The sequence below is a fragment of the Nycticebus coucang genome, chromosome 4, assembly GCF_027406575.1.
Source record: "Nycticebus coucang isolate mNycCou1 chromosome 4, mNycCou1.pri, whole genome shotgun sequence".
NCBI classification, from domain to species: domain Eukaryota; kingdom Metazoa; phylum Chordata; class Mammalia; order Primates; family Lorisidae; genus Nycticebus; species Nycticebus coucang.
Genome location: NC_069783.1, coordinates 111,962,244 through 111,984,678, shown reverse-complemented (window position 1 = coordinate 111,984,678; position 22,435 = coordinate 111,962,244). Strand labels below are relative to the sequence as shown.

Sequence of the window (22,435 nt, the reverse complement as noted above, 5' to 3'; positions counted from 1 at the left end):
AGGGGCCGGGTTTGAACCCGCCACCCTCGGTATATGGGGCCAGCGCCTTACCGACTGAGCCACAGGCGCCGCCCGCGATCAAAATTTTTATAATGTGTTGCGGGGATGTTTTTTCAGGCTTCTATTTAGACTATTCTTTTCTCCCTGCCCCCAAGAAGTACAGTTTCTCCCTTGGTATCTCTGGGTTTCTTTCATTGTCTTTTGTATCCATTTTCTTGTATTTCTGCCTAATGTTTTTCTTTCTTTTCCCTTTTTTACCCTCCTTGAATAGGTATAACATAACAGGGAAATAAAGAATTATTACCTTTTTTTTTTTTTAAGACAGAGTCTCACTACGTCACCCTCAGTAGAGTGCTGTGGTGTCACAGCTCACAGCAACCTCAAACTCTTGGGCTTAAGCTATTGTCTTGCCTCAGCCTCCCAAGTAGGTGGGACTGCAGGTGCCCACCACAGCGCCCATTTATTTTTTTTGTTGCACTTAATAGTTGTTTAGCTGGCCTGGGCTGGGTTTGAACCCACCAACTTGGTGCATGTGGCTAGCGCTGTAACCACTGTGCTACAGGCGCTGAGCCTCAAATTATTTCTTATTATCTTAAACATGATTTGTGTGTCTTGCTGGTGGTGTAAAAAAGTAGAATGAGTAAAAAATATATCCATGTTTAGATAAAATACTGCTAGGAAATACCTTAAATGTTATCAGTGACTGTCACTGACTAGGTTGTGAGAATAAGAAGGTTTTTTTCGGGTGGTGCCTATGGCTCAGTGGGTAAGGCGCCAGTCCCATATACTGAGGGTGGTGGGTTCAAACCCAGCCCTGGCCAAACTGCAACAAAAAAATAGTCAGGCATTGTGGCGGGTGCCTGTAGTCCCAGCTATTTGGGAGGCTGAGGCAGGAGAATTGCCTAAGCCCAAGGATTTGGAGGTTGCTATGAGTTGTGATGCTATGGCACTCTACCGAGGGTTAAAAAGTGAGACTCTGTCTCAATAAAAAAGAAAAAAAAGATTTTTTTCATTTTCTTTTTTTTTTTCTTTCTTTTTTGAGATAGAGTCTTAAGCTGTCACCCTGGGTAAAGTGATGTGGTGTCACAGCTCACAGCAACCTCAAACTCTTGGGCTTACGCAATTGTCTTGCCTTAGCCTCCCAAGTAGCTGGGACTACAGGTGCCCATCACAACGCCCAACTCTTTTTTATTTTTATTTTTTGGTTGTAGTTGTCATTGTTGTTTGGCAGGCCCGGGCTGGATTTGAACCTGTCAGCTCCAGTGTATGTGGCTGGTGCCCTAGCCACTGAGCGCAGGCGCCGAGCCATTTTTTGTATTTTTTTACAATGAGCATATACTGTTTATATTTAAACAATCAGAAAAGTGGGATTATGGCCTAACCCAGCCCCATTGCCTGTTTTTGTAATGGCCTGTGGGCTGCTAATAGCATTTTTAATATTAAATGGTTGCATTTTTTGTGGCTATATGAACACCTACATTCTATCCTCAATTTTGCCTTTTGACTTGCAAAACCTAAGATATTTACTGTTCAGCCTTTTGAGAAAAGTTTGCTGATCCCTGTTTTATAATGTCATGAGGAAGAAATTTGTTTTTGTTTATGGGACATTTCCTGATAGCTTTTTGTAAGTTACTGGCTATTAATTTGAAAAGCTCTTTTACTTTTTCTTTAAGATGCATCCTCTTGTAAATGTCAGGGAATCTGCTACAGAGTGAGCTTTTAAAATGAGTATATTTAATATATCAAATATATTAAATATGTTAATAAATGTGTATATCTATGTATATGTATTACATTTTTCTCACAGCAATACATACGTAAAATTAAAAAAATGTATATACTAACAGATGCTAATGAGTTGAAGAAAATGGCCCTGACTCACTCTTCTTATCTGTGACTTCTGCTCCCTCGTGGTGACTTTTTTTTTTTTTTTTTTTTGAGACACAGAATCTCACTTTGGGCTCAAGAGATCCTCTTGCCTCAGTCTTCCAAATAGCTGGACTACAGATGTCCGCCACAACACTCAGCTAGTTTTTTTTTTTTTTTTTCTATTTTAGAAGAGATAGGGGGTCTCACTCTTGCTCAGGCTGGTCTTGAACTCCTGAGCTCAAGCAATCCACCTGCGTTGGCCTCCCAGAGTGCCAGGATTACAGGTGTGAATCACTGCGTCCAGCTCTTTAGCTGTTTCTAATGATAGTTGCAGCCATATCTCTATATATCTAAATTACGTGCTCACACTGCTACTTCTCCTTCTCTTCCTCCTCCTTTCTTCTTCTTCTTCTTTTATTTTTTTCCCCCCCAAACAGAGTCTCTCTCTGTCACCCAGGCTAGAGTACAGTGGTGCCAGCTTAGCTCATGGTTACCTCAAACTCCAGGGCTCAAGCCATCCTTGTGCCTCAGCCTACTGAGTAGCTCTACTACAGGCACCTGCCACGTGACTGGCTAACTTTTTTCTGTTTTTTTTTTTTTTTTTTTCTGTTGTTGTTGAGATGGGGTCTCACCATTGCGCAGGCTGGTCTTGAACTCCTGAGCTCAAAGGGATCCTCCCAGCTTGGCCTCCCAGAGTGCTAGGATTACAGGTGTGAGTGAGATACTGCACCCAGCCCTATGCTGAGGATTTTGTCCCTTCTTCCCCACTGCTGGCCCACCTCCCTCCTTTCATTGTAGTTATATTCCCTTTTTTTTTCATTAAACAGTAAATAGTGCTTATATTACTATAGTCAGGGGGATGTTGTTCACTGTAGAGCAGTGTAGTATATATGTGGATAATTTTTCTCTTAAGCAGCTTTTCCCTTCCTCCATCTACATTCCCAATCGCCTTTCTTTTTTGAATTGTCTTACCTGGTCGTCTTTGTTTTTGCGAAAGCATCTTCGCGGGGGGCTCTCCTTTAATGGATGTGCTTTTTCTCAGGGTCCCAGTTCCCTAGTACAACATGGACTAGTTTCTCCCTTAGCGTGTTCCATAACTGTCATCCCAGATGCAGTGTTCCCTGGATCCCAGTTCCTTTGTATTTTTTTATTTTTTTTTTGTGGTGGGGACAGCATGTCACTCTGTTGTTCTGGGTGAAGTGCTGTGGCTTCATAGCTCATAGCAGTCTCAAACTCTGGGGCTTCAGTGATCCTCTTGCTTCAGCCTCCTGAGTGAAGACTAGATTCCCACCACAATGCTGGCTAGTTTTTTTGTTTTTAGTAGAGACAGAGTCTTACTCTTGTTCAGATTGGTCTCAAACTCCTGAGCTCAGGCAATCCACCTGCCTCAGGCTCCCAAAGTGCTAGGATTATAGGCCTGAACCACCACGCCTGGCTTCAATTCATTTTGTTAAGTACTCTGTGTTTTCAGTCTGAAGATTGAAAATTTTTCTTGATAATTTCCTCCACTGTTTGACTTTGTTTCCTCTTGTTAAAATTTCTATTGGATAGTTGTCTGTACATTTTAGTTCTTCCCTCTTCTCTCATATGTTCCATCTTGTTGTTGTCTTTGTATTCTGTGTTCCTAGAGTGTTCCCTCACTTTTACCTTTTCAATCTCTGAATGACATTCATACCTCTTATTCTCTGTACCTTTTTCATAGCATTCTGTTCTTGTTTGATGGATGCTGTATTGTCTCAAATCTCTGAGACAGATAGGATTTCTTTTTAGAAATTTTCTCTTTTCTTCACATCATCTCAATATCCTCTGAGGTCATCTACTTTCCCCTCCCCCAACACCCCTCACCCCCTGATTTATCTTTGACTGTTTCATGCTGGAAGTCATCTTACATCTCTGTTGAGCTCTGGTTGTTTGTTCAGTTTTTTAAAAATGGAAGTCACTAGGTTGTAAATTCAGGAACATCTTACATAATTAAATCCTGGTCATGGAGTTTAAAGCTGGAACAGTTGCCTAAAATGTTTCAATTGCATTCTAATGAAAGAGAATGAGATAGAGACATTAGTAGGACAAAGGTTGTATTAGACCTTATTAGACTGATGTATGGAGAAAGAGAGAAGGGCCATCCAAGTAACCTGAACATTGGTGTTTGTAATCATTTTTCCTAAACCAGTGGTTGACTAACCATTTCCATTCTACTAGGTGAGATCAAGTTAGAAATGCCGACTATCAGTCTAGAAGGAGAAGTGTCTGATCTGGCAGCTGACCCAGAAACTCTTGAAATCTTGGAGCAATGTGTGATAAACTGGCTGAATCAGATATCTGCAGCCGTAGAGGACCAGCTGAAGAAAACACCGCAGGTAATTTGTGCAGAGCTTTCCAAGAGCCCTGATACGAGGCTGCGCTTACTGCCCTGAGAAAGAGCCCCGAGGCTGAGAGTCAACATAGTCCAGGCTTTTTCTTACTGTTTTGTGACTTCCTTAAAACACCAGAGTAAACATACCCAAGATATCATTTTTGGGCTTTCTTATATTAGTGTGCTACCAGATTACTGCCTGGATCCACAAAACTAACACTGTGTAGCAGTCAGGATGCTTGAGTTGCCAGAAACATGAAACCCAACTCAACTGGATCAAATAAGAAAGAGAAGTCCTTGGTTCACATACCTGAAACATTCAGGGGCAGGGCTGGCTTCAGGAATAGTTTTCTCAGGACTCCGCTGTGTTTCTCTGTGAATCTCTTAGTTCCAAACTCTTCTCGGTAAAGTGAGGGGGCTTCCTCCTCAGGCTGATTTCTTTCATGGTAACAATTTGTAGCAGTTTCTAGTCCCATGACCACTTACTGTGTTGTTGAAAGAAAGGCAGAGCTTTGTCTAGTGTTCCCAGTTGCAGCCTTGAGGTTCACTCTGATTGGACCATCCTAGGTCAGTAACCCACCTCTGAAAATCCTGTATGGATTGGTGCAGTTGGGAAGAAACTACCACAGGTGTCTGCTTCACACTAATAATGAGAGTTCTTTGTGTATTCATGTCACCTCTCAGGGTCGTGGCCCTCTGGCTGAAATTGAATTCTGGCGGGAAAGAAATGCAACCTTAAGTGCACTTCATGAACAAACAAAGCTTCCCATAGTTAGAAAAGTCTTGGATGTGATCAAGGAAGCAGACTCTATGCTTGTGTCTAACCTGCAGCCAGTCCTGACCGAATTATTCAAGTTCCACACAGAGGCCTCGGACAACGTGCGGTTTCTTTCCACCGTGGAACGTCATTTCAAGGTACGCTGTGGGTGCCTCACTTTAGAAGGTCAGCTCTGGCGATGAGGTTTCACACGGGTTTAATTTCTCTCTCTCGTTTTTATTCAAGATTTAAAAAATTGCGATAAAACAGATAATGGCATATTATTTATCATTTTAACCATTTCCAGCATAGAGTTCAGTGGCCTCAAACACATACACAGTGCTATGTCCAAATTACAATATCATTATCCAAAACCACTTCATCTTCCCAAACTGAAACTCTGTACCTATTAAAGACCAATGCCCCCTTACCCCTTCCTCCAATTTGCTGGTGACACTGTCCTCCATTTTCTCTCTTATGAATTCGATGACCCTAGGGACATCATATAAGTGGCATGATACAGTGTCTATCCTGTGTCTGGCTCATTTCCCTCCGTGTAACATTTGTGAGGTTCACCCACATAGTGGCAGGTGTCACTGTTTCATTCCTTCGACAGCTAAATAATATTCCAGCGTATGGACACACTACATCACTACATTGTGTTTCTCTGTCCATCAGTTGATGGGTATTTGAGTTGTTTCCACCTCTGGGTTGTTAGAAATAATGCTGTTATGAACATTTGTGTACAAGTTTTGTATGGACCCATTTTTTTTTTTTTTAATTGAGACAGAGTCTCACATTCTTGCCCTGGGTAGAGTGCCATGGCATCATGGCTCACAGCAACCTCAAACTCTTGGGCTCAAGAGATTCTCTTGCCTCAGCCTCCCTAGTAGGTGGTACTACAGGTACCCGCCACAGTGCCCGGCTATTTTGTTGTTGTTGTTTAGCAGGCCCAGGCCGGCTTTGAACCCATCAGCCCCGGAGCATGTGACTGGTGCCCTAACCACTGAGCTATGGGTGCCCAGCCTAGACCCATGTTTTTAATTATCCTTGTGCCCAGGTGTGGAATATCTGGGTCACGTGTACCTCTTTTTAACCTTTTGAGGAACTTCTAGACTGTTTTCCAAAGTGGTTGCCTCTTTTGACATTTTTTTTTTTTTAATTTTGGGGGATTCATTGAGGGTACAAGAAACCAGGTTACACTGATTGCATTTGTTAGGTATAGTCCCTCTGACAATTGTGCCTTGCCCCCAAAAGGTGTGTCACACACCGAGACCCCACCCTTCTCCTTCCTTCCCTCTCTCTGCTCTTCCTTTCTCTATCCTTTGACATTTTTATCAGCAGTATATTAGGGTTCTAGTTTTCCCACGTTCTTACCAACATCTGTTATATTTCATATTGAATATAGCCATTCTTAGGATATGAGGTGGTATCTCATCATGGTTTTTTAAATTTTTAAAATATTTTTTAGGTTATACTAATTGCATTTGTTAGGTGATGTCCCTCTTCTCATCATGGTTTAATTTGCATTTCCCTAATAACTAGTGAGGTGGAACAATACTTTTATTTTGTTTTTGTTTTTTTTGTAGAGACAGAGTCTCACTTTATGGCCCTCGGTAGAGTGCTTTGGCCTCACACAGCTCACAGCAACCTCCAACTCCTGGGCTTAAGCGATTCTCTTGCCTCAGCCTCCCGAGTAGCTGGGACTACAGGCGCCCGCCACAACGCCCGGCTATTTTTGGCTGCAGTTTGGCCGGGGCCGGGTTTGAACCCGCTACCCTTGGTATATGGGGCCGGTGCCTTACCAACTGAGCCACAGGTGCCGCCCGGAACAATACTTTTAATGTGCTTTTTGTCAATTTCATATTTTTGGTGAAATGTTGATTTTATTTATTTATTTTTTGCAGTTTTTGGCCGAGGCTGGTTTTGAACCCTCCACCTCCGGCATATGGGGCCAGCGCCCTACCCCTTTGAGCCACAGGCACTGCCCTGAAATGTTGATTTTAATCATTGCCCATTGTTTATTTGTCTTATTATTAGTTTATGAACATTCTGAAAACAAATTTTTTAAATCAGATATATGATTTTGCAGCATCATAGTCTATGGTTGTTTTTTCACTTTCTTTCTTTTTTTTTTTTTTGTTTGAGACAGGGTCTCACTCTGTCTCCTTGGTAGGTAGAGGGCTATGGTGTCACAGCTCACAGCAATCTCAAACTCTTGGGCTTAAGCGATTCTCTGGCCTCAGCCTCCCAGGTAGCTGGGACTACAGGCGCCCACCACAATGCCGGCTATTTTTGTGTTGCAGTTGTCACTGCTGCTCCGCTGGCCTGGGCTGGGTTCGAACCCGCCAGCCTCAATGTAGGTGGCTGGCACCATAACCACTGTGCCACGGGCGCCAAGCTGACTTTTTTCACTTTCTTAACAACAACCACGGTGTTTGTCTCTGCATTTTGTAGATCAGGAATTGGTTCATCTGAGTTCCTGAGACAACCACTGGGTGGTTGGGTTGAGGGATCCCTTTCCAAGGTGGCACCTTTGCCAGCCTGTCTGGTTCTGGGTGCCCCCTGGCTTCTGTCTCTCCACATGGTGTCTCATGGCCCCAGGGCCTTGCTGTGTGATCAGGACATCAGGGTAACAGAGTGGTCACACTTCTATGAATCAAGGAGAGTGAATGTTCTTGCACACAGTTCTATAAAGCTATTTGAAGCACAAGGCTGAGGTCCCGTGCGTTGCTTTCTCTCTTTCACACGTGTCTCTTGGTCAGAACATAACACATGGATCTGGCTTTCAAGTCGTTTTGGACACCATCCCCTCCATGATGAGCGCCCTGCGGATGGTGTGGATCATCTCCCGACACTACAATAAGGACGAGAGGATGATTCCGCTCATGGAGCGCATTGCCTGGGAGATCGCTGAGAGAGTCTGCAGAGTGGTCAACCTGCGGACTTTGTTCAAGTAAGAAGTGACAGTGTTTGTTTTTAGATCTTAAAAACCTTTCTGGAGCTGTAATTTATGCACCATACAATTCACCCATTTAAAAGGCACAGTTCAGTGGTTTTTGTTATATTCACATATTCATCACCACAGAACATTTGCTTCCTCCCCCCTAAGAAGCCTTTTACCTTCTAGCAGTCACTCCCGGCCTCCCCACAGGGTACACTGTGGGCCCACACGATATGGAGTCTTCTGAATATGAATGGAATCCTATAACATGTGGCTGATTCACTCAGCATCATTGTTTTCAAGGCTCATTGATGTCATAGATCTATCAGTGCCTTATGCTGCTTCAAGGCTGGATAATATTCCATTATACAGAGATGTGTGTGTGTGTGAATAAATTTCTTTTGTTTTAAGTTGGACTTTCTTCCCCATTTATACTTGGAAAGACTGAGGCAGAGGGCCAGAGTATCCTCAGTTCCGGACCTCAGCCCCCCTCAGATGGAACAGCCTTTGAAAATATAGAGGGATGATGGACGATGTGGAGGGAGATGGAGAACTTTTTTACTTCCTTTAAAAAAAGTATATAGGTGAAACGGGTACCGAAATCCAGGCATTGTGGCGACCACTGTTGACTTCTGGTATAGGATTCAAGGCCACCTGCCCTCTTTCACGTGCAAAGGGAAAAGGCACCAGGACAAGCACAGCCTTTTGCTCTGAGTGGGTGTCTGCAGCAGAGGCTGCGCTGGCTTCCTGCCCTGGCACCGGGCAGCAGAACAGTGGCCGCGAAACCAGGGAGGCTCCTGGGTGTGAATCCCTCAGAGACTCTGCAGCTCTGCCTTCCCTCCCGTCACACCAACCTTTGGCTTCACAGAGAAAACCGAGCAAGTGCACAACACAAAACCCTAGAGGCCAAGAACACCCTCAAGATGTGGAAAAAGGCCTACTTTGACATCCGGGCCAAGATTGAGGCTTCAGGGAGAGAAGCTCGATGGGAGTTTGATCGGAAGCGGCTGTTTGAGAGGACTGATTACATGGCCTCCATCTGCCAGGACCTGTATGACATTCTGCAGGTAGGGCCGGGGCTGTCACTTCTGTGACACATGAGGGTGACTCATGCCAAGGACAGCTGGGATTTGCCCAGTAGAAAACAATTTGGCTTTCCAGGCAGAAGCTGGGAGTCAGGAAGGGCCTGGCAGGGTGAAACTCTTGAAAGTAAGAATACACAGAATGTGCTAGAATGTGCCAGTAACCTCAGCGCACATCAGACCTTTGCAGCTTTTTCTTGTCTTCAGTGACATCCCTTCTGCCCTGCTGCTTTTTGGTTCCTTGGGCCTCTTTGGCTGCTCCTTCTTCATGTCTTTTGCAAAGTTCCTCCTATCTTCCCATTAAATGTTGGCATCCCTCAAAGGCCAATTTGAGACCTCTGTTCACTCTGTCCTTAAGCCAGGACATCCTTGCCCATTGCTCCTCCTGCCTGCCAGGGACTTCACATATATCTGAACAAAGTGACTGAATGGATGAATTAGGTGCATTGTCATGTGAACATCCGCCTTTCCGTTTATTCTAAGTACTGCTTACTGAGAACGCGCCATGTGCCAGGCACTTGTTTTGCTGCTGAGAAACAATGGTGAGCAAAACCTAGGACTAACTATATAATTACAGAGCCCAGTGCAAAACAGAAAGGCAAGGGCCCTGTTGAAAAGCAGGAAAAAAATGCTTTAAAAAGGGCTAAAATATAGGCTGGGGGTGGTAACTGAGGCCTATAATCCTAACACTCTGGGGGCCAAGGAAGGAGGATCCCTTGAGCTCAGAGTTTGAGACCAGCCTGAGCAAGAGTGAAACCCCGTCTCTACCTAAAATAGGAAGACTACCTGGGCGTTGTGGCAGATGTCTGTAGTCTCAGTTACTTGGGCCGCTGAGGCCGGAGGATTGATTGAACCCAGGAATTTGAGGTTGCTGTGAGCTGTGATTGTACCATTGCACTTCAGTCCAGGCAACAGGGCAAGACTCTTGCCTGAATGAATGAATGAGTGCTAAAATATAAAGCTTGTTTTCCTGATGTCTCTCTCCCTATCATGGCTTTTTTTGGTTTGCCATGACAGTGACAGAGTTAAGAAAGAAATTGAAGACAAAGTAAACTTTTAAATGATTATTACAAATTGTTTATGGTGTCAGATGATAACTGCTCATCTTTTTATGGTACAAAGTTAGTTTAAAATGTGGATATGAGGCATTTAACTTACATATGGAATCACCATAGTGACTGTGTCTGTTACCAGAACATTAGAAACGAATTCAGCTCTATTTCTTTAACTTCTGGATCTTGCACAGTCTCCCAACACCCTCTACCTTCAGCTTCCTGGTGAGTGAGGTTGGAATGGAAGGACCAGGAGCTCTGGGTTGCCTTATCTTTGCTGTGTTCCTTGTCAGTTGTCATTTTCGGTGTAGGTGGTTGGCTAATACAGGAAGAAACCTGAGTAAGACAGGATCTGGCCTTGTGTGTTTTTGAACATTCCTTTGTTTCCTTTCTGTGTTTGAAGCCAGCTCTGGTGCAAATGGGAAATGTAGCCCATGTGAGCTGTCAGGGCCCCTACATACTTGTCATAGCTGCAAAACACTGGCCTATTTGCACTTGGGGCTTGCTCAGCTCATGGCTCCACTAGAAGTCTCTGCTGGAGGCAGCACCATGCCCTATGGAATGGCAGACAGGCAGATTCCTGTCACTTCCCCTCCCCACTCACATACACCCCTGTCGCATCACACTCCATTTCTGTTTCTTTTTTCTTTTTTTAAGAGACAGAGTCTCAATTTGTCACCCTCTGTAGGGTGCTGTAGCGTCACAGCTCACAGCAACCTTCTCTTGCCTCAGCCTCCCGAGTAGCTGGGACTACAGGTGCCTGCCACAACGCCTGGCTATTTTTTTGTTGTGGTTTGGCCAGGGCTGGGCTTGAACCTGCCACCCTTGGTATATGGGGCCGGCACACTACTCACTGAGCCACAGGCGCCACCTGCACACTCCATTTCTAAAACGCAATTTCAGAGTTAAAATGATTAAGAATTTCAAGTTGGTGATAGCAGAGCCTTAAACTTAACCCAGGGCCCTTCTGAGCAAACATGCCAAGGCCATGGCTACATGGAGCTCACTGTGTAGTGGAAGAGAAAGATGGTGGATGTCATAATTGTACACGACAGCTGAGGTAGTGCTATAGAGAGCACACTGAGGTTACTCCAGAGTGTGCATGGAGGACTGACCTGGTCTAGAGGGGTTGGACACAACAAAGAGGTAATTAATCATGAGTAGGTGCTAGCCAGGCACTTAGAACTGCAAGTGCAAAGGCCCTGAGGCAGAAAGGAATGTGGGCCTGAAGGAGGGCTAGGGAGGCTGCAGGGTGGCTAGGGAGAATAGGCGGGGGGACAGACCTTGTGTATCGTGCAGGCTGCGTTGTGTTAGGGCATCTGGGTCTTATCCTATTTGCAGTGGGCATAGTACCAAAGGGCGTAGTCAGTGGGGAGGTTGCTTGTGTGACCCGATGCTTCCCCTCAGGTTAATCTATATCTGCTATGCATTTGTAGTTAGAACGTTCACATGAGAAAACCAAACTGTAACCTCCCTGTTAATGTTTGATTGGACAGGTTATAGAGGAATTTTACAACATATTTGGTCCAGAACTAAAAGCAGTGACAGGAGATCCCAAGCGCATTGACGATGTCCTGTGCAGGGTGGATAGCCTGGTCACCCCCATGGAAAACCTGAACTTTGACCCCTTCAGCATCAAGTCCTCCAATTACTGGAAATATGTGATGGATGAGTTCAAGATTGAAGTTCTGGTAAGTAGCGTATCCATGGGTTCAGTCTTGGGAGTGGATACTCTATTTTCCCTATGCTAAGTTTGTTGGGTTATTGAGTGGTGATTGAGTTATTATTCTTTTTAATCACAAAAAGCAATGCATATTTATTTGTAAAAAGAAGAAACAATACAAAAGTGATGAGGTAAAAGTGAACATTCCTCAGTCTTCTTCATCCTCAATCCTCCTCTTCACTTCTGTTCCGCAGGAGGAAGAGTTTAAATTAAGGTAGCATTTCTTACCGTGTTTTGTAATGTAAATCCACCTATCTATGAATCAAGGTAAAAATAAACCAGATATAGTGAGAGAATCACCAAGTGCCCTGTGGGGAACCTCATTTTCTATGGATAATCCTAGATAGTGCTACATGGTTATATAGATATTTTCATTTCAGTTGTATCCAATTTATTCTCAGCCTCTGTTTTATTTTAAATGTTATTTACTTTTCTAATTGAACTTTCCATCGAAGTCACTTAATCCGGTAATATCGAGAGGCTCATAGTAAGAAAAAGCAGCCCCAGGTGTAAATCCTTGACATCCCCGTTCTTGCTCAATTTTAGTCGTTTCTTTTGTTGTTTACCTCCAAGTTGCCTAAAGAACATGCCAGTGTGATTATTTCCTAATTTATTAATGTAGACATCTGTTAACTTCTCAGAATTTGACGGTCCCATTCCTAATCCCATTTGCCTCTCTGTCTCTAACATAGTTTTATCATAACTGTTGGTTAATTTTTTTTTGAGACGGAATCTCACTCTGTTGCCTTGGGTAGAATGCTGAGGCATCATAGCTCATAGCAACATCAAACTCTTGAGGTCAAGCCATCCTCTTGCTTCAGCCTCCTGAGTAGCTAGGACTACAGGCGTGAGCCACTATACAAGTTTTTCTCTATATTTTTTTATGTTAGTAGAGATAAGGGTCTTACTCTTGTTCAGGCTGGTCTCAAAAATCCATCTTTCTCAGGCTCCCAGACAGCTAGGATTATAGGTGTGAGCCACCACGCCTGACTACTTTTAGTTAAATTACTGGTCAGTGTTTACTCATTATGGCTGTGCAAATAATGAGTTTATTGCTGATCCAGGAAGTCCATGATAACCATGCAGGCTTTCCTGTTCAACCCATCATTGTTTTTGTTTTTCATTTATATACCTATTGTTAATTTTTTTCAACTTCTGTAACATCTCTGCCACATACCTTTCCAGAATAGGTTCCATATGCTCAGAAATATCCGTTCCATTATTTTCCTAGAGGATCCCTTCCCAGAGCTGGCTGTCCTGCTGCTGTCATCCACAGGCCTGTCACAAGCAGTCACCCTGGGACTTCTGTCTTCTCTCCTCTATGTTGGATCTTCTATTTTCTGATCACATCTCTTCCTCTTTCCTTCCTTTTTCTTTCTTTGTTTTGCTGGAGATGTTTCTTTTCTTTGTAAAAGATATCTTAGTATGGTTTTTTTTTTGTTCGTTTCTTTTCTTTCTTTTTCCTTTTTTTTTTTTATTTTTTTGCCATTGTTCTGGCAAATATGTAGAGCAATGGAGCACATTTTATAGCAGCTTCCTAAGCAGAGTTTCATGCGACATATGTTTTTTGTGTCTTGCATATGTGAATTCTGAAATAAGAGTTGGGTATAGAATTCAAAGCTAAAAATAACTTTTCTTGAGCGATTGGAAGACATTCTTCATTGATTTCTAGATTCCAGTGTTGTTAGAAGTCTGATGTCATTCTGATTTAATTTTTCTAGAATTAACCTCTCACCCTTTTATAGAGTAGGGTTGGGATGGAAGGGATAGAGGCTGCATAGCGGCCCAGCTGTGCTGGGTGTCCCTCACTTTCACACCAACCCCCCCATTCCTGGTGCCCCAAATACTCAACCTTTGAGGTTTCTTTGGGGGGAACAGATACTCACCTGTGCCCCCTGCTGCCATTATTAGGTTATAACTCTCTGCCTTCCTTAAAGTTAAATTCCTAGCTTCTCTGCTGTGATGTCCTGTCATGCATATATATATAGTCTAAAAGAGTTAATACTTGTGAAAATTCTTTTTCCCTATCACTTTGAACTGGTTGGGTAGAGAAATCAGAGAATCAATACAGCTGATCTGCCATTTTTTTTTTTTTGAGACAGAGCCTCAAGCTGTCACCCTGGGTATAGTGCTGTGGCATCACAGCTCACAGCAACCTCCAACTCCTGGGCTCAAGAGAGTCTCCTGCCTCCGCCTCCCAAGCAGCTTGGATTACAGGCGCCTGCCATAACGCCTGGCTATTTTTTGGTTGCAGCCATCAGTGTTCCGTGGGCCCAGGCTGGATTCGAACCTGCCAGCTCAGGTGTATATGGCTGGCGCCTTAGCCGCTTGAGCCACAGGCGCTGAGCCTAGATCTGCCATTTTTAATTGGATACCAGCTTTCATTAAAGTGGGAAATCTGTCCCAAGTCACTGATTTCTTTTTTCTCATTTCTTGCCACTTTGCTTTTATGAGATAATTATAGAGGCATGAATGCTCTTTTCTTGCCTTTTTTTTTTTTGCAGGTTATTGAGAAAGAAGCAAAAAATTTTATTGACGAATCTTTTAAGACACTTCGATCAGCCGAAGCAGCATTTGACATGCTTTTAAAATTTAAGCATATTCGTTCACGGGAGGCTGTTAATCGACAAATGATGATGAAATTTAATGATATTCTTGTACAGTATTGCAAAGAGGTAATCGAAAAATCAGTAGCTGTCATAACAATAAAAATACACTTGGCAAAATGTGAGCAATTGAACCTTTATCTGTCTTTCCTATTTAAATTCAGAGAAACTATAGACTTTTACCAAATAAGCATATCACATAATACAAGTAACCCAAACAAAGTAGATTTGTTTATTTAGTGGAGAAATATGATAAGAATTTATCAAGTATAATATTGTTTCCTTAGTATTGTAGTAGGCCCTGTGTGAGTTAGTAATAATAATATACGTATTATAATACCCTGTTTCCCCGAAAATAAGACAGTGTCTTATTTTAAGTTGTGCTCCCAAAGATGTGTCTTATTTTCAGGGGACGTCTTATCTTTCCTTTAAGTAGGTCTTATTTTCGGAGGATGTCTTATTTTTGGGGAAACAGGGTAGTAGCCATCACTCACTATGTCCCAAGGATCATGTATGTATTTATAATTGATTCAGAAAAGTGTATTCTGTGCTCACCTATTCCTGTATGGCTTTAGGAACAGAGAGACAAAACACAGATTCTGCCTTCAGAGAAATCAGAATGTAGTGGGAGAAACAAAAAATGCCGATTATCTTATTCACAATATAAAATGAGACTATGTGAAATAATTAGATCAACATAAGGTAGTGTAAAATACAAGCCCAAAGTGGTCTCCTGCTGTATTAATTTCCTATTGCTGTAACAAATTGCCACAAACTTAGTAACTTAAAACCACACAGATTTATCATCCTATAGTACTGGAGGTTAGAAGTTTGTGACACATGTCCAAGGTGACAACAGGGCTGGATCCCTCGTGGAGAATCCATTTTTTGTTTTTCCCAGATAATAGAGGTTCACGACACTGTCCTTCCATCTTCAAAGTCACAGTGACCAGTTTTACATCAAATTAGTCTGACCTCCTTTGCCCCCAAACTCTGTTTTAAGGACCTTTGTGATTACATTGGACCTGCCCAGAGAATCCAAGATAATTTCTCTATTTCAAGATTAGCCGATTGACAACCTTAATTCCATTTGTATTTCTCCTTTTCCGTGTGATATAACACATTCTTACGTTCAGGGATTAGGACCGTAGACATGTTTGGGAAGCTGTTGTTGTGCCTGCCACATCCAGTTATCCACATGAGAGCACGGAAATGCTTCTTTTAAAATGTGAGTTGGCCACTGGTCATGTTCAGAACATAATTCATGCTTTCTAATAATTCAATCAAACCAATATATGCAGGTAGTTTGGAGCATTGCGGATGTTAAACCAAAGGGAAAAAATTACTAGAGAGTATAAGAAAAAGTAATAAATAGTAAGTAAAAAACATTTTTTTGTATGTTGATGTTAGAGTATTTCTTGACATTCCAATTTTCATTTGCTTAAAGATGTAGATCTTAACTTCAGTCTCTTTTGGCTGACATGGTGAATGTTTATCCTTTACAGAATATATCTAATTGCTTTTCAGGTTGACATAGTCAATAAAATCTTTGTCCAGAACCTTGATAATCCACCACTGTACAAGAACCACCCTCCAATAGCGGGTGCCATCTACTGGGAACGATCTCTGTTCTATCGAATTAAGCACACCATCCTGAGATTTCAAGAAGTAGAGGAGATACTAGAAGGTGAACGAGGACAGGAAGTATGTTGCTTTGGGTGGAACTATCTCCTTTTGTATTTGACGCTTTTATCCTATACAGGTCGGTCTCCCAGATCTCCTCCGGGAAAGTCCTTAGATCTGGGTGGCAGCTACTCTGCAGAGGCTGCGAAGAATTGCCCGTGTGAGAAGCAGCTTACTTTCAAATTCATGCCTGCAAGTTAGAGGGTCTTTTCTATTGTCTGTGATTTAGGCTCATATTTAAAACTAACTTCTGAGGGCGGCGCCTGTGGCTCAAAGGAGTAGGGTGCCGGCCCCATATGCTAGAGGTGGCGGGTTCAAACCCAGCCCTGGCCAAAAACTGCATAAAACTAACTTCTGAGTTCTTTCTCTTGGGCATCTTAATACATAGGACATCTTCCAGGTCCTGGTCACGTAAGCTCCTTCTTGTACTTGATTTTTAGCCTCTCTGGAGGATGACCACTATTTTTTGGATGTCACCCCTCCCCTGTACTCATGGAATTTTATTTGTTTTATATATATATATAGCAGAGGTTGGCAAGCCTTTTCTTTAAAGATTCAGATAAATATTACAGGGGTTTGCAATTATTCAAGTTGCTATTGTTGCAAGAAAGTAGCCCTATATGAACAGGCCTGCCCAAGTTCCAATAAAACTCTATTTATGGATGTTGCAATTTAAATTTCATGTAGTTTTCACATGTTGGGAAGGATTATTGTTGTTTCAGTTTACTCCTAATTATCCCTATAGTCATGTGAAAATCATTCTTAGTTCATGGACTGTATCAAATTCAGCCCCTAGGCTACAGTAGCTAGTCTATGTCAGCCTACATTTTAATTCGCACCACCCCAAATGGACCCTCCAAAATTTGTGAAAGTCTGTGCTTCCATTTTCAAAATGGGTTTTTTTTTTTCTTTCTCTCTCTCTCTCTTTTTTTTTTTAAGACAGAGTCTCATTCCATTGCCCTGGGCAGAATGCTGAGGCATCATAGCTCAGAGCAACTCTTGGGTTCAAGCAATCCTCTTGCCTCAGTCTCCCTAGTAGCTGAGACTACTGGCACGCACCACAATGCCCGCTAGTTTTTCTATTTTTAATAGAGACAGGCTCTCACAATTGCTCAGGCTGGTCTTGGACTCCTGAGCTCAAGCAGTCCACCTGTCCCAGCCTCCCAGAGTACTAGGATTACAGGCGTGAGCCACTGTACATGGCCTTCAAAATGTGTTAATAGATCATTTGAAAATACATTTTTGTGTGCGTAGAGAGGGATGATAAAATGCTATTTTCAAGAATAGGAATGACCATTGCCTGAATTCTTTGGTAGGTCAAACAAAAATACATGGAAGTGGGTAAGACGATGAAGGAGTATGAAGATAAAAAGTACGTGCAGTGGAGAGAGACCACAGAACAGATCCTCCCAAGCCTCATGAAGAAGAGTCTTCTGACCAAGGTGCCTATTTCCAGACTCTTGTCCTAGATGATCTTGGTCACATCAAATAATGGTATCTGTTTCATTTTCCTGAGATTTGATTTGTTCAAACTCACGAAGTTCAAACTCACGAGGTATTCCCAAAATCAAAGACAAAGAAGGGCAAGGATTGATGGGGAAGAAGAGGAGAGGCCAAAAGGAAGGCGAACAGACATGGCATAATGGTAGGGATAGGACACGGGCTGGAACGGGCAGCCCGACTGGCTCCTTGGGCAGGAGGCTCAATTCTGAACCTTAGTTTGACCACTTACAAAGTGAGTCGGATCAGATGACATAAACATGTAAAAGGATTAGTTGAACCATGTATGGAAGTAGTTGTCACTTGCCCTCCTCCCATCTTTTTTTCCCAGGTCAGAGTCTTGCTCTTCTGCTACAGCCAGAGTGCCCTGGCTTCATCATTGCTCACAGCAACCTCAAACCCCTGGGCTCAAGCAATCCTCCCGCCATAGCCTCCTTAGTAGCTGAGATTACAGGCTTAGGCCACCACATCCAGCTAATTTCTTTTTTTTTTTTTTTTCGTAGGGATGGGGTCTTGCTCTTCCTCAGGCTGGTCTTGAACTCCTGGGCTCAAGCGATCCTCTCACCTTACCTCCCAAGATGTTAGAGTTACAGGCATGAGCCACTGCACCTGGCCCAGTTGACCATTAATAACCTACAGGGAAAAATGCCAATCCATGTGATTCATCCTTATTAGCATTGGGCCTGGCATACAGCGAGTGCTCAATAAACGCAGTTGTTATACAGGAAGATATGGCCTGGCAGTTTTAGGTCCCTGAAATTCTGATATAGCTACAAAAATGGGTGGTGAGGCCCTGTAGGGAACTGGTCTGCTCAGGGCCTATCAAAAGAGGCTGCTGCTTTCTAACTTCAGACTATTCTTGCTTCTCATGATTCAATTTCCCATTTTTTCAAAGGATGCCAGAATCCTTTTTTTTTTTTGAGATAGTCTCACTTTGTCATCTTTGGTAGAGTGCTGCAGCATCATAGCTCATAGCAACTCTTGTCCTAGATGATAGTAGTGGGAGAAGCTTGCCTCAGCTTCCCAAGTAGCTGGGACTATAGGCACCTGCCACAGTGCCTGGCTATTTTTAGAGATGAGGTCTGGCTCTTGCTCAGGCTGGTCTCAAAGAACCTGTGAGCTCAGGTAATCCACCCAACTCGGCCTCCCAGAGTGCTAGGATTATAGACGTGAGCTACCTTGCAGGCTTGAACTCTATTTTTCTGGGAAATGACCCAATTTTTCAACCCCTTGCGACTAAATGGAATTCTTTAAAAACTTTATTCACCAATGTACTTCCAGCTAGTTCTAGCCAGTGTCTCCGTGAAGGGCCCAGTGTTTTATCTTTTTCAAATTTGCTTTTAACCTGGATTACGTTGATCAGGGCGATTGTCTCCTGGTCTGTCTTTCCTGAGCCTCTTAAATATCTCTTCCACAGATTTCTACCCCTGCCGATGAGCCTTCCACTCAAGAAAAAGGAACTGTTTTTGTCATCAATTTTTCACCTGTGCTCAAAGAAATTATTAATGAAACAAAGTACTTGGAACAGCTGGGGTTTGTTGTCCCTGAATTAGCAAGAAATATTGCTCTCCAGGAAGACAAATTCCTTAGGTAAAAAGGTTGTTCTCTTAAATTAGCTGTAAACTTTTTGGTCTGGAACCCCTTTGCACTTTTTCTTTCTTTCTTTTTTTTTTTTTTTGAGACAGGGTCTTGCTCTGTTGCCCTGTTGCAGTGGCATCCTCATATCTCACTGTAGCCTCAAATTCCTGGACTCAAGTGATCATCCTGCCTGAGCCTCCAGAGTAGCTAGGCCTACAGCTGCCAAGTTTTAAAAAATTTTTTTAGCGATGGGATCTTGCTATGTTGCTCAGGATGGTTTTAGACTTCTGTCCTCAAGTGATCCTTTTGCCTCAGCCTCCAAAAGTGGTGGGATTACAGGTGTGAGCCACTGCAGCTGGCCCTCTCTTCACACTCTTAAAAATTATTAAGGATTCCCCCACCCCCCCCCCAAAGCTTTCATTTTCATGGATTCTATAACTTCCAGTATTTACCACATTAGAAATTAAAGCCAACAAATGTTTAAAATATGGATTTAGTTATCAATCTAAAAAGAGCAATAATAAACCTATTACATGTTAATGTAAATAACAGTTTTAATGAAAACTGTTTTTTTTTTTTCCTTTTTGAGACAGGGTCTCATTCTGCTGTCCAGGCTAGAGTGCAGTGGCGTCAGCCTAGCTAATAGCAACCTTAAACTCCTGGGCTTAGGTGATCCTCCTGCCTTAGCCTCCCAAGTAGCTGGGACTAAAGATGCCTACCACTATGCCCAGCTAATGGTCTTGCTCTTGCTGAGGCTGGAAATTATCAATATTTTTCAAAACAGAAAGTGAAAAGAGAGGTGGTGTTTTAAATTTCTGCAACTCTCTTGATCAAAGTTGCACACTTGTCCATGGTCTTTGGTAATCTGCTGATTGCAAAAGCTTTGTATGAGTTCACTTGTGCACTTTCTCATGTTAATGACCTATTGATCACATGCAGGTACACAGAGGGGATACAGCGCATGTTGGATCATTATCACACACTCATAGGAACGTTAAATGAGGCGGAAACTACTCTTCTTGATGATCATTCCCAGGAATTAATCCGAGTGTTTAGGTCTGGATATAAGAGATTGAATTGGAACTCACTAGGTAATATGATTTATCTTGTTATTGCCTTTTTTTTTTTTTGGAGATAGGGTTTTGCCATCTCCAGGTTGGAATGTAGTATTGTTATCATAGCTCACTGTAGCCTTGAATTCCTGGGTTCAAGTGATCCTCTTCCCTCAGCCTCCCAAGTAGCTGGGACTGCAGGCATCAGCCATCACACCTGGCTAATTTTAATTTTTTTTGTAGAGATTGGGTCTTGCTATGTTGCCCAGGATAGTCTTGAACTGCCAGCCTTAAGTGATTCTCTTATCTCAACCTCCCAAAGTGCTGGGATTGCAAGTATATGCCACTGTGCCCGGCCTATTTATTGTTTTTTAGACTTTGGGATGCACAAAATTCTTTCAGGCTGCTTTATTTGAATTAAAATTTTTGTATGTTTACAGGTACAGTTGCCAAATAATTTTTGAGGGTTGATAAAATACAGCTGTGGAACTTAGAACCAATATCCAGGCTGCACTTGGGGCAAAATTGAGAGGAGTGCTGTTTGCATACTCTGCAGACCCAAGGTGCTCTCCTCCAGAAAGAAAGTGACCTTTACTTTTCTTAATTAAAAAATTAACATGGAGGCAATTATAGATTCGAATGCAGTTGCTAAGAATTATTGCAGAGATATCCCGCGTGCCGTCTCCCCAGCTCTCCCCAGTGGTGACTTCTTGCAATACTAGAAGATCACGGCCGAGAGAATGGGACAGAAGCAGTCAGGATAGAGCACAGTGGTTACAGTCAAATCCACTTCCCTCTCCTTAACCCCGGCCACCACGATTTTGTCCTCCATTTCTGTAATTTTGTCCTATTCCAGACTATTATCTAAATGAAATAATATATTATTTAACCTTTTTTTGGATCGGCTTTTCTTGCTTAGCCTAATTCTCTAGCGTGCCATCTGAGTCGTTGCATATGTCAACAATTTGTTTCTTTTACTTGCTAAGTAGTACTAAATAATACTCTAAGTCATCAATGGATTATAGTTTATTTAGCCATTCACCTCTTGAAGGATGTCTAGTTTGTTTCCAGTTTAGGCTGTTGTAAATAAAGCTGCGGTAAACTTCTGTGTACAGGGTTTTATGTGAACACGAGTTTGCATTTTTATGGGATAAATGCCAAGGAGTGTGATTGCTGAATTGTACGCTAGTTGCACGTTTAGCTTAGTTATTTTTTTTCCTTTTTCTTTTAGTTGTTACCCTGTTTTTTTGGGCTAACTTTGCCATTTTACATTGCCATCAGCAATATCTGAGTGATTCAGTTTCTGCACATCCTGGCCAGCATTTAGTGTTGTCACTGTTTTTTAACTTTAGCCGCCTGATAGCGGTGTAAAGATATCTCGTCCTGAGTTTGATTTGCATTGTGTAACGATCGACGTTGCTGAGTATATCCTCTCAAGTAAAGTGTCTTTTTATGTCTTCTGCCCATTTTCTCACTGTTGAGTTTTCAGAGTTCTTTATATATTCTGGATACTAGTCCTTTGTTGGATGTGTGGTTTGCAGATATTTTCTCCCAATCTGTAGTGTAGTGTGTCTTTTCTTTCTTTTAGGAGGGCCTTTTGTAGGGCAAAAGTTTTAAATTTTGGAGAGGTCCAACTTGTCAATGCTCCTTTAATGGGTCCTGTTTTTGGTGTTAGATCGCTCCTTAGATCTCAAAGCTTTTCTCCCTTCTTTCTTCCCCCTAAAAATGTTATAGTTTCATGTTTTACAGTATAGTCTGTGATCAATTTCGAATTTTTTTCTTTTTTTTTTTTGAGACAGTCTCACTATGTCACCCTTGGTAGAGTGCTGTGGCGTCACAGCTCACAGCCATCTCCAACTCTTGGGCTTAAGCGATTCTCTTGCCTCAGCCTCCCAAGTAGCTGGGACTACAGGTGCCCACCACAATGCCTGGCTATTTTTGTTGCAGCTGTCATTGTCGTTTAGCAGGCCAGGCTGGGTTTGAACCCGTCAGGCTCGGTGTATGCGGTTGGTGCCGTAACCACTGTGCTACAGGCGCTGAGCCTTGAATTTTTTTCTTATATATATTTAAATTGTGAGACTTGTCATAAGTACTTAACCCAGGTTTACCTTTTTACCTTCTTGGTGTTTACCTCTCTAAGTTCCAGGCCTAGGGGTCTGCAGGCCCTCTAGGGTTGTTGCAGAGATGGAGAGTCCAGGGAGCATTAGCAAAGGGAAGACAACAGGGCTCCATCTTC

General features: G+C 42.6%; 1 protein-coding gene across 1 annotated transcript in view; it reads left to right on the top strand.

The window, feature by feature from the left end:
• The window catches only part of DNAH10 (dynein axonemal heavy chain 10), a 194,262-nt gene that overhangs the window by 26,121 nt on the left and 145,706 nt on the right, over window positions 1-22,435 (top strand). Inside the window, exons 7-16 of the mRNA XM_053589697.1 lie at window positions 4,069-4,226; window positions 4,907-5,137; window positions 7,745-7,935; window positions 8,792-8,990; window positions 11,554-11,748; window positions 14,285-14,455; window positions 15,914-16,090; window positions 17,386-17,511; window positions 18,987-19,159; window positions 20,087-20,238. Coding sequence (XP_053445672.1) covers window positions 4,069-4,226; window positions 4,907-5,137; window positions 7,745-7,935; window positions 8,792-8,990; window positions 11,554-11,748; window positions 14,285-14,455; window positions 15,914-16,090; window positions 17,386-17,511; window positions 18,987-19,159; window positions 20,087-20,238 — 1,773 coding nt within the window. The remainder of the gene's footprint in view (window positions 1-4,068; window positions 4,227-4,906; window positions 5,138-7,744; window positions 7,936-8,791; window positions 8,991-11,553; window positions 11,749-14,284; window positions 14,456-15,913; window positions 16,091-17,385; window positions 17,512-18,986; window positions 19,160-20,086; window positions 20,239-22,435) is intronic.